Source organism: Gossypium hirsutum, chromosome D13 (genome assembly GCF_007990345.1).
Source record: "Gossypium hirsutum isolate 1008001.06 chromosome D13, Gossypium_hirsutum_v2.1, whole genome shotgun sequence".
Taxonomy (NCBI): domain Eukaryota; kingdom Viridiplantae; phylum Streptophyta; class Magnoliopsida; order Malvales; family Malvaceae; genus Gossypium; species Gossypium hirsutum.
In genome coordinates this window covers 7,651,963-7,664,780 of record NC_053449.1, presented here as the reverse complement: position 1 = coordinate 7,664,780, position 12,818 = coordinate 7,651,963, and the positions used below count along the sequence as shown (strand labels likewise).

General features: G+C 41.4%; 1 protein-coding gene across 1 annotated transcript; it reads left to right on the top strand.

Moving 5' to 3' along the window:
- The first annotated feature begins 3,470 nt into the window (after positions 1–3,470).
- Positions 3,471–5,582, top strand: LOC107919408 (uncharacterized). The gene has a single exon (XM_016848880.2). The coding sequence runs from the start codon at positions 3,471–3,473 to the stop codon at positions 5,580–5,582; it is 2,112 nt and encodes a 703-aa protein (XP_016704369.2).
- The last annotated feature ends 7,236 nt before the right edge of the window (positions 5,583–12,818 follow it).

Sequence of the window (12,818 nt, the reverse complement as noted above, 5' to 3'; positions counted from 1 at the left end):
TTCTTATTATTTTATATTGGATTATATCTTTATATTTGATACTGACTTGGGTTTATTTTGTTTTGATTGCATGACATCATAATTGCATGACATTTCATTATAAGGGCATTGGTTCATATTCGGTAGCCATGTAGAAAGTTTATCATGGGAAATAGGTTTCTTGATAGAGTGGAAGACAATGCGGCTATCCGGACTTAGTCTGAGAAGATACAGCATGAAAAAGGTGATAGTTTGGCCGTGGGATACGTATCAGAGTTATGAGACTTCACTCGTGTTAGCGTAGCTCAGAACAACTTGCAGGAGTTGAAGGAGATTTGGGATCAATGGGATAATGAGGTTAGGCAGTTATTCTATTTGAATTATGGGGATTTGCCTTATTTACTTGACATGAAGGTAGACAAGCGTCTATTTCGAGCTCTTGCCCAGTTTTGGAATCCGGCCTACAGTTGCTTCACATTCGGGAAGGTTGATTTGGTGCCTACGATAGAGGAGTACACAGCTTTACTTCGGTGTTCGAAGGTTCAGGTAGATAGAATTTATTCGAAAGCGATAAATGTACCGACTTTCTTGAAGAAGCTGATAAATATAACAGGGATGAGTGAGCGGTGGGTTACGGCTCGGATTAAGTAAAAAGGGGATAGCAGGTGTATTCCCTGGAAAAGTTTGAGGGACCTCATTTTAGCACACCCAGATATGAGGAAGAAAGTAGACGTCTTTGCTTTGAGTATATATGGCTTAATTGTGTTTCCTAAGATTTTGGGACATATTGACGAGACGGTCACTGATTTATTTGATCAACTTGATAAGGGAGTTACGCTAGTTCCGATGATTTTGGCAGAAACTTTTATGTCATTAAATGCATGTCGAAGAACGGGAGAGGGCAGATTTATTGGATGTGCACAACTATTACTTGGGTGGTTCCATAACCACTTTTGAAAGGTTGATAAGGTTTCATATCAAGTCTTTTCTGAAAGTTATTCACCGTTGAAAGATATAGTGGCTACGTCAAGGAGAGATGATATTACAGAAGAGAAATGGATGGCAATCTTTCAGAATCTGCAAGAGGAGAACGTCGAGTGGAGAACTCCGTGGTTGCTTCCAGATGATATCCTATATCGGTGTGGGGATTTTGACTGGGTTCCGTTGCTCGGGATTTAGGGAGCTGTTGGTTATGCTCCATTGCTAGTATTAAGACAATACAGGTTAAGACAGTTTGTGCCTACCACTCAAGGACTAGCTGAGTGTGAATTTTCATATAAGGATGATGGCTACAAGAGGAAGGCTCGTGAGATGGCCAATGCATGGAATCAGACTCGCCGAATGAAGAGATTAGCCGTGGGTCCAATGACAACTTCTGAGTACAACGAATGGTGTGTTAGAAGGATTAATGACAACATTCCTGGGCCAAGTCCAGAAAATAGTCAGTCAATAGAGGAGCATTTGCGTGTCATCCCTTCTGAGCTGGAAATCATAAAGCAAGACTTCGAAAGAATAAATGCAACATTAGAGAAGAAAATAGAGCAAATAGAGGAAGAAAAGGTGAATTTAAAGTTGGACATAGATGTTCAGAAATTGGAAACCGAAGGCCTGAGAAAAGGGAAGCGCAAAGTCGAGGAAGATCTGAACAGCTTGAAGACGGATTATAAGAGACTACGTTTGTCAGTGAGAACTGCTGAGTCGGGAAAAACCTCAGAGCAGTGGCGTCAAGAGGTTCAAGAAGAAAAGGCCAAAGCTAGTAGATGGGAAGAAAGATTCCAGGAAGCCAAGATGCAAAATAGATCGCTTGAGAAGAGTTTGTTAGAAAATCAGGATGAAAGGGATCAACTAAATGCTAGAGTGGCCGAACTTGAGAAGATTGTTCATTAATACCAAAATCGTAATTCAGTGGTGGAACTGCAAGCAAGTTTAAGCAGGATCGAACAAATGAAGAAAACTATAGAAGAACTGAAGGTGGCATTGCAGAACTGTGAAGCCAGGATTGAGTATTTGGAGGCAAACGAAGATCATCAAAGCGAACAGCTTCATTATTTCCAGAATCAAGTCAGAAGCAGGGATCGTGTTATGGGAGAAGCTTTGGTTCAGATTCGGGAAGTAGCGAATCACCTAAAAACTCTGGCAATTCAAGCTGACACGTTGAGTGTAAAGTATGAATTAGAGTCAGACCGGGGACGGGAGTTAGTCTCGTTACTTCAAAAAATCAAGGTCTTAAGTATTAGGGCAAAGTCGTATTTGTAGTCTATTCTATGTAAAGGGATTTGTTTTCTAATAAAGTTTTCCAAGTGGAATTGAATCATAATTAACGACTTTCTTGCTTTCATCTCATGCTCCGCATCATATGCATTAAAAACCTTTAATTAATCCTAATTAATTAAAATTATTGTTCAGTTAACTTGGAAACCAACCAACCAATCCAACACCAATACGGCACTCGAGCAAAGACAAAGGTTACGGATCAGAGATTAGCAAAGCTCGAACAGTATCAGAAGGAGATGCAGGACCGACTTCAGCTACAGTTGCAGGAGCGGTTAGACAAGATGAAACAAGAGATGTCTGAGAAGATGCGAGAATCCCAAGAAGATATAGTGGCAAAGTTAACCCAACTGATAACCAAGGGAAGTGATAAAGGAAAGGGCCCCATGGCAAATATCGATGAGGGAAATGATGATGAACCTCTCTATCCTCCAGGTTTCACCCCTCCACATGTGCGAACTCAAGCTGAATACCCGCGTAAGTCAACTGTCACCATCATGCCTCAGCAGTTTCGGGCTGGTATTTCAAACTTCCAAACTGGGCCGGATTCTAATCCTGAAAATAATCCTGTTAACTCTGCGATTCCTGACTTTGATGAAGTGGTTGAGAATGAAAGAATGAAGGAGGAGTTACCGAAACAGTTAGAGGAAAGGTGTAGGTGGCTCGATGAGAAGTTCAAGGCGATGGAGGTCACTGAGGGTTATCGAGGCGTTGACGCAAAAGAGCTGAGTTTAGTTCCATATTTGGTACTCCCTCACAAGTTCAAGATGCCAGAATTCGAGAAGTACAATGGGACGACTTGCCCAGAGGCTCATATCACCATGTTTTGCATGTGAATGGCTGGATACGTTAACAATGACCAGCTATTAATACACTGTTTCCAAGATAGCCTAGCAGGGGCAGCATCTAAGTGGTACAATCAGCTGAGCTGTACCACGATTGGTTCATGGAGGGACTTGGCACAAGCATTCATGAAACAATATAGTCATGTGACAGACATGACTCCTGATAGAATCACCATTCAAAACATGGAGAAGAAGCCGAGCGAAAGCTTTAGGCAGTACGCACAGAGATGGAGGGAGGTCGCAGTCCAAGTTCAGCCACCGCTCCTGGAAAAGGAAATGACCATGTTGTTCATTAACACCCTGAAGGCACCGTTCATTACACATATGTTAGGAAGTGCCACAAAAAGCTTCCCTGACATAGTCATGAATGGCGAGATGATTGAGAATGCCATCAGGAGTGGGAAGATCGATTCTGGAGAGAGTAACAGAAGATCGGCTTCGAGGAGGAAGGAAAACGAGGTGAACAGCGCGAGCATGTACAACAAGGGTTACTCGAAGTCAGTAACAGTGAGTCAACCAGGAAAAGTGGCTGCCAATCAGCAAAGCTCGTCGAGACAAGAGGTCGGTACAAGGCGAAATACTGAGAGGCCCCAATTCAAACCAATTCCTATGTTGTACAGGGAACTATACCGAAATTTATTTGACGCACACGTAGTTTCCCCTTTCTATCTGAAGTCCTTGCAACCCCCGTATCCCAAATGGTACGATGCGAATGCACAGTGCGACTATCATGCGGGAACAACAGGGCATTCCATAGAAAGCTGTACGGCCTTTAAGAAGTTGGTTGAAAGGCTCATTGGTATGGGTGTCGTTAAATTTGATAACTCGACCAAGGCAGAAAACCCATTACCAAACCACACTGATGGTGGGGTAAATATGATGGGCGAAGACAGAAAAATCAAGGCAGACATTGCGGACGTGAAAACTCCTTTGAGATGGGTCTGGAAGGAGATGGTGAAAAGGGGACTAATCGTCTCAGAAGGAAGTTGTGAAAAGAGGAGGAACTATTGTGAGTTCCACCATGAAGTGGGGCATGAAATTCAAGAGTGTATGGAGTTTAGGGCCATGATACAAGGTATGATGGATAATAGGGAGATGGAATTCTGTGAAGGAGTTCAAGAGGAGAATCATGTATGCGCGTCAGAGTTTGCATTGGGAGTTTCGAAGGCTAACCATCCTGTGGTCATCATTTCGCGACCTCAGAACAGTGAGGTTGGGGCACGTATAACGCCAAAAGTAATCATTCAAAAACTGGCTGTGTTTGCATATAAGGATAATAGGAGGGTTCTTTGGAATTACGATTGTAATGTGACAATCCCGGGGAATGAGGATATAATCAGTAAAGAGGATCAGGATGAAGGAAGGCACTGCGAACAGATGAAAGATCGAGTAGAGCCAATAAGAGAAGAAAATTTGGTTGGAAAGAAGAAGAATGTGGTCGAACCTGAATTATTGGTCAATGAACCAATCAAAGAGGAGGAAGCTAGAGAGTTCTTGAAGTTCATAAAGCATAGCGAGTACAACGCTGTGGAACAGCTGCACAAACAACCAGCTCGCATATCTATGCTAGCTTTACTCCTGAACTCGGAGGGACATCGAAATGCACTATTGAATGTGCTAAATGAAACTTATGTGGCCGACGATATCTCTGTTAACAAGTTGGATCGACTGGTTGGCAATATAAGCGCTGATAACTTCATCTCCTTTAGCGATGATGAAATACCACATGGGGGTATGGGATCTACTAGAGCTTTACACATCACTGCAAGGTGTAAAGGGTGCATATTACCGGGAGTTCTGGTAGACAACGGGCCAGCACTGAATGTATTGCCTCTATCCACGCTCAACAGGCTACCTATTGATAGTTCACATATGAAGTCGTGGCAGAATGTGGTGAGAGCGTTTGATGGCATCGAGAGGAAGGTCATGGGAAGAATTGACATACCCTTGTTAATTGGCCCAACTATCTATGAGGTAGACTTCTTGGTTATGGACATCAAGCCTTCTTACAGTTGCCTATTAGGAATGCCATGGATTCATTCAGCAGGTGCGGTACCGTCATCGTTACATCAAAAACTGAAGCTGGTGTCAGAAGGCCGGGTAGTGACGATAAATGCTGTAGAAGATATTATTGCATCTGTGACTAATGATGCGCCTTATTTGGAAACAAATGACTATGCAATCGAGTGCTCTTTCCATTCCTTGGAGTTCGTAAATGCAATATTCATCCGTGAGGGAAACAAGATCCCGATACCGAGAATATCAAAGACCACAAAGGTGGGTTTGCAATTGACAGTTGGAAAGGGAGCTTTGCCGAGAAAAAGATTGAGGAAAAATCTTCAAGGCCGAGTTGAGACTCCAGTGTTGAAAGACAAACAGGACCGTTTTGGCTTAGGATACAAGCCAGATGCTAGGCAAAAGAGGATAGAGCAAGAAAAGAAGCAAGAGAGAAGAAAGGCTCGTTTGACAGGTGATGAAGTCAAATGAGAACCCATGACCTTTCCTCACCTATCTAAGACTTTTGTATCGGGAGGATTCGTCTATCAAGGAATGCTAGGAGTCAGAAGTGTTAACACGGAGTTAGAGAGTATTCATGCCGTGTATGAAGAAGCGACGGGAGGAAGAACTTTGCCGGATATTCGTCCTTAGGAGTCGGGAAGGGCACTAAACAACTGGACTGCAGAAGAAATACCTGTCGTTTTTAGGATTTCCTCAAAGTAATGTCCAAAACACCCTTATTGCTTTTAGCCTAGAAGTGATAAGGATTCCTTTGTGAAATAGGCTCATGTCTAAAAATTTTTATTTTAATAAAGTTCATCTTTGCAGTCATTTTTGGAGCAAATCTTTCTTTCCATAAGAGCAGTTATTTTGAATTTCTCCCAAACTACAATTGCATTTCATTCATGACTATATCGAACCAAACAAATTCCTGAATCCATATTATTTTTATAACAGGTCCTACGATATCAATGATACGAATGTCACTCTTACAAATTTAGAGTCTCCTTTTGAACGAAACATGTGTTTAGAGGGATCGCATGATTTTGAGGATGACGAAGATTGTGGTTTGTCTCCTGACTTGTTGAAGATGGTAGAAAGGGCCGAGAAGTAAATCCTACCTCATAGGGAATCAATAGAAAGTGTGAGCTTAGAGGACGGAAAAGAGGTGAAGATCGGATCTGACATCTCTGCAAAGACGAGACAAGACCTCATCAGACTACTCCAGGAATTCAAGGATATCTTTGCATGGTCATACCAAGATATGCCTGGGTTGAGTATTGACATTGTAGTCCATCGCCTTCCTATAAAAGAAAATTGCAGACCAGTGCAGCAAAAGCTCAGAAGGATGAGACCTGATATCGTGTTGAAGATAAAAGAAGAGGTCCAGAAACAGCTTGATGCCGGATTTTTGCAAGAAGTTAAGTATTCTGAGTGGGTGGCCAACGTCGTACCAGTTCCGAAGAAAAATGGAAAAGTACGAATGTGTGTGGATTACAGGGATTTGAACAAGGCTAGTCCAAAGGACAATTTTCCATTGCCCCACATTGACACATTGGTAGACAATACTGCAGGTTTTTCATTGTTTTCCTTCATGGATGGTTTTTCTGGGTATAATCAGATAAGGATGCATCCTGAAGACATGAGAAAGACTACGTTCATTACGTTATGGGGGACGTTTTGTTATAAAGTAATGTCGTTTGGGTTAAAGAATGCGGGAGCGACATACCAAAGAGCCATGGTAGCCTTATTCCATGATATGATGCATAAGTAGATCGATGTTTATGTTGACGATATGATCGTGAAATCTAGAATGGAGGAGGAACATGTGCAAGTCTTGAAAAAGTTATTCTTAAGATTGAGAAAGTTCCAGCTCAAGCTTAATCCAGCGAAGTACACTTTTGGGGCCAGGTCAGGAAAGTTGCTAGGCTTCATAGTCAGTGAAAAGGGAATCGAGATTGACCCAGACAAAGTCAAGGCAATACGAGATTTACCTCCACCTCGCACTCAAAAAGAAGTTCGAGGTTTCCTCGGAAGACTGAATTACATCGCTAGGTTCATTTCACAACTGACTGAGAAATGTGACCCTATATTTCGTCTTCTGAAGAAACATAATCCTGGTACTTGGGATGAAGAATGCGAAGAAGCTTTTAACAAGGTGAAGCAGTATTTGTCTAACACTCCAGTGCTGTCACCACCTAGCCCGGATAGACCGTTGATATTTATCTGACAGTATTTGATAATTCCATGGGGTGTGTGCTAAGCCAACATGATGAAACGGGGAGAAAAGAAAGGGCGATATATTATCTCAGCAAGAAATTCACTGACTGTGAAATGAGATATTCGCCTATTGAGAAGTTATGTTGTACCTTGATTTGGACAACCCGAAGATTAAGGCAGTACATGTTATACCATACAACTTGGCTAATCTCAAAGTTAGACCCGTTAAAGTATATGATGGAGTCAACTGCTTTGAATGGGAGGATGGCCCGATGACCGATCTTACTGTCTGAATTTGATATTGTCTATGTGAGCCAAAAAGCTGTAAAAGGGAGCGCAATAGCTGACTTTCTGGCTAGTAGGGCTTTGGAAGATTACGAACCGTTAAGTTTTGATTTTCCGAATGAAGACTTGTTGTATGTAGCCGCTACTGAAGAAAATCTCCAAAAAGGTCACAGTTGGAAGCTAAACTTTGATGGAGCCTCGAACGCTGTGGGCAATAGAATTGGGGCAGTCTTAGTATCCCCGAGTGGTGATAATTATCCTTTCACTTACAAATTGGATTTTGATTGTACAAACAACATGGCAGAATACGAAGCATGCATCATGGGTATTCGTGCAGCTATAGAATCAAAGTGCTAGAGGTCTATGGAGATTTAGCATTGGTGATATATTAGCTTAGGGGTGAATGGGAAACGAGAGATCCCAAATTAATCAGTTATCGAAAGTTGGTCCTCGAATTGATTAAGGAGTTTGAGGACATCACTTTTTGCTATCTCCCACGAGATGAGAACCGGATGGCTGATGCACTAGCTACTTTAGCCTCCATGATCAAGGTGAACAGACATGGGGATATGAAGCCTATCCAAATGAGCATCTATGAAGACCCGACTCATTGTTACAATATTGAAGAAGGAGAAATCGATGATAGTCCTTAGTATCAAGATATACTACGATATGTAAAAAATTGTGAGTATCCTGGCCAGGCAACGGAGAATGAAAAGAGAACTCTGAGAAGACTAGCCATCGATTATGTCTTAGATGGGGAGATCTTATACAGAAGGGGAAAAGATCAAGTACTGTTAAGATGTGTGGACGCCGTGGAAGCAAAGAAAATCCTGGATGAAGTCCATGAGGGCATCTGTGGAACGCATGCTAGTGGGTTCACAATGGCTAAACAGATTATGAGATCCGGGTATTACTGGTCCACCATGAAAAGGGATTGCATCAATTAATCCAAAAAGTGCCATAAATGTCAAATCTATGGTGATAAAATGCATGCACCTCCTTCGCCTCTGCATGTCATGACTTCTCCATGGCCTTTCTCCATGTGGGGTATGGATGTCATCGGGCCAATATCACCGAAGGCTTCAAATAGGCATCATTTCATATTTGTGGTTATTGACTACTTCACCAAATGGGTAGAAACTGCTTCGTATACTAACGTTACAAAGTCATCAGTTAGTAAGTTCTTGAAAAGGGAGATCATATGTCGATATGGAATGTCTGAAAGAATCATATCCGACAATGCGCTGAACCTGAACAACAGCTCAATAGCAAAAGTCTACAGTCAATTCAAGATCAGACATCACAATTCATCGCCGTATCGCCCAAAAATGAATGGTACAGTAGAAGCGGCTAATAAAAATATAAAGAAGATTGTGGGGAAGATGACGGAGACCTACAGGGACTGGTACGAGAAATTACCATTTGCCCTTCTTGCTTATCGAACGTCAATCAGGACCTCTACCGGGGCAACGCCTTTCTCCTTAGTTTATGGCATGGAGGCAGTCTTGCCCATAAAAGTTGAAATCCCTTCTCTCCGGGTTTTGACTAAGCTACAATTGGATAAAGCAGAATGGGTTCAATCTCGATACGATCAGTTGAACTTGATAGAGGAAAAAGGCTAAAGGCTATTCAGCATGGTCAGATGTACCAAAAAAGAATGATGTGAGCCTACAACAAAAAGGTTCGACCTAGAGAATTTCACGAGGGGGACTTGGTGTTGAGAAAAATTCTTCCTTTACAAAAAGATTTTAGGGGGAAATGGATGCCGAATTGGGAAGGTCCTTATGTCGTAAAAAAGGCCTTTTCTGGAGGAGCCCTGATCCTGGCTGAAATGGATGGAAGAAACTTGCCTAATCCAGTAAATTCAGATTCGGTCAAGAGATACTTTACTTGAAGAAAGGAAGGAACCAAGGTGAAAACCCGCAAAGGGCGCTTTGATTCCAAAAAAAAATGGAGAGGCTAGGGTGAAAACCAGTAAAGGGCACCTTAAGACCAAAGGGGTTTGAGTTGAAAACCTGAAAAGGACGGCTCAAATTTTGATTGTCACGTGGTAGTCTTGTTGTACCTAAATCGGCAGAAAGGAATAGATGACATCTTGGGGCATCAACAAAATACTGTGAATCTCCTAAACACGTGTTGAATTCAGAAGGGTCTTCGGAAAGCTGTATAGAGAAATTCAAGCAGAGATATTTGGGGCACCTATTCATAGTATTTGTATTGAATTCGTTGTTTTAGAATATTTCATTCTTTTTCAATATAAATGTACCCAGACAATTCCTCTATCATTGACAATCCATTGCGAGCTATGCTCTCAAATTAATTTTGTTATGATCTTTTCGCAAGCATGTTGCGTTAGAATGACGATTAATGGACTAATAAAACTCTCACAAGGGAAGTTTTTCATATTACTCTAGAAATTTCTAAATAATACAGGAGCTTGAAGCATGACTATTGTTTAGACTTCACCGGGTTAAAAGGTCGAAGATATCTAGGGGTCAAGAGTCAAGATTAAGATTTCCAAGTTTTGACGAAGCGTTGTTGTCACAAAGGAAGCCTTAATGAGCAATAATAACTTTAAACATTCATTTTTCATGACATAACATTCAAATGTCATTCATACATGTCTAGTCAGGAGCATTTGATTCATTTGATCATGACATCCTAATCACTAGGCATAATTAGGCTCATCATATAGTTCACGTTCCACAGAGAACAGGTCGGTGGAATCATAAAACCTTATCTCCCTGAGCAGCAGTGGAGTAGGTTGAAAGATAACAGATCTTGTCTTCATGTACTGGCGTGAAGTAGATCAGAGATACCAGATCTTGCCTTCTCATACCGGTGGCGAAGCAGATCAAAGAAAACAGATCTTGCCTTCATGTACTAGCGTGAAATAGATCAGAAATACTAGATCTTGCCTTCCTATACCGGTGGCGAAGCAGATCAAAGAAAACAGATCTTGTCTTCATGTACTGGCGTGAAGTAGATCAAAGAAACAGATCTTGTCTCCCCATACTGGTGGTGGAGTAGATCGAAGAAAACAAATCTTGTCTTCATGTACTGGCGTGAAGTAGATCAAAGAAACAGATCTTGTCTCCCCATACTGGTGGTGGAGTAGATCGAAGAAAACAGATCTTGTCTTCATGTACTGGCGTGAAGTAGATCAAAGATACCAGATCTTGCCTTCTCATACTGGTGGCGAAGCAGATCAAAGAAACAGATCTTGTCTCCCCATACTGGTGGTGGAGTAGATCGAAGAAAATAGATCTTATCTTCATGTACTGGCGTGGAGTAGATCAAAGATAGCAGGTCCTGTCTTCCTATATCGGTAGCGAAGTGGATCGAATATACAGATTTTATCTTCTCATAGTGGTGGCGAAGTAGATTGAAGATTACAGATCTTATCTCCCTAAGCACTAGTGGAGCAGATCAAAGATGGCAGATTTTACCTCCCTGAGGTTGCAGTGGAGTATATTGAAGCCAGTAATTTTATTCCCCCGGTCGGCAGTGGAATCGATCGAAGAAAGCAGATTTTGTCTTCATGTATTGGCGTGAAGTAGATCGGAAAGAGCAGATCTTGTCTTCCCATACTGGTGGTGAAGTAGATTGAAGATACAAGTCTTATCCCCCTGAAGTTGCAGTGGAGCAGACAAAATTAACCAATCCTATCTCCTTGAAGTTGCAATGGAGTGGGTTAAAACCACAGGTCTTATCTCTCTGAAGTTGCAGTAGAGCAGATCGCATCAAGATTTATCTTTTGGTTGTAGCAGAACAAATTGAAGCTATAAGTCTTATCTCCCTGAAGTTGCATTGGAACAGATTAAAGATAGTAAATTTTGTTCTTTTGAGAAGCTACAACATATGAATCCTATCCCCCCCGACATTCCAGTGGAGTAGATTGGAGCACCAGTTCCTATACCTCAGAAGATGCAGTAGGAAGGAACAAGGCTACTTAAAGAAGAGAAGCATTAAAGAAGCTGAGGCTCAATAAGACCAGACACAATTGGGCCTTGTAGTCTTTGCTCTATTCCCGTTACACGACAATGAGCAAAGAGGGGCAGCTGTAATAAGGCCCAATTGGCTTGGGTTTAAATACAAAAAGAAAACAGTACTGACCCAACAAATAAGTGGCCCAATAACCCCTAAACCTGGCAGCTAACAGCCCAACACATTAAAATTAAAAGAAAAACCCTAGTCGCAAGTGGTTCCCCCCGCCTCCAGCAACCTCTCCAAGCGCCGTAGGATTCGGAGATCAGCCCCTCCACGCGCGCCATTCGCACAACCACCTGCAAATAAAAACGGACTAAGAGTCCACAAAACAAAAGGATTGTAAACTAATGTATTTTCGTAGGCTATAAAAGCCTAGATTTGTATGAAAAAGGGGGGATTGAAAAAGAAAAAGGAGAATACTGAGAATACAGTACTTTTGAAGGTGAAATCGGGTTTCTAATCTTTTTTTTCCCTCTTCGTTATTTTCTTTCTTTAGATTTTTTTTAAAAAATAATAAGATAACACAAAAAGGAAAAGGGGAAATCTAACCTCTTTCGTCGAAGACGCCGAACGGTGGTCGTCTCCGTCGCAATCGGAGCGCCGGCACTGGCTAAACGGCGGCGCGAGGACGCTACGGATTAAACCCTAGCAGAGTACCATAGAAGCTTTTTTTGTTTTTTCTTTTCAATCAGGTAAATGCTTTTAGAGAAAAAAATATGTTTTAAATAACAGATCAAAACGGCGTCGTTTTAACCAGGTGCGACCCTCGCGGTGACCCGACCCGAAGGGGAGGATCCGCGCACTCTGACGTCACATGATCTATTTGCGCAATTGGCCCTTCCTTTTTGCGATGCACTTCAATTAAACTCATTTTGTTTTTTTTTTAAATTTAGCCGCATCTTTCATTTCTGTTTCAATTCGGTCTTTCGTTGCGCAGAGTTTTGGAGGGTGGGATTAATTTCCCTTTTAGTCCCCCATAGTTGCTCGCATGTTCAAGTTTGTCCTCTTTTATTTATTTTCGAATCTACTCCATTTTTTTGTTTTTAAGTTCAATTTAGTCCATTTTAGTTTTTTTCTATTTTTTTAAAAATATTTATCATTATACCATTATTTATTATTGTTATATTATTTATTATTATGGTTATTATCATTATTTCTATATTCATGCACGCATGGTTTTTACAATATATATATGCATTTTTTTTATGTATTAAACACACATATTTT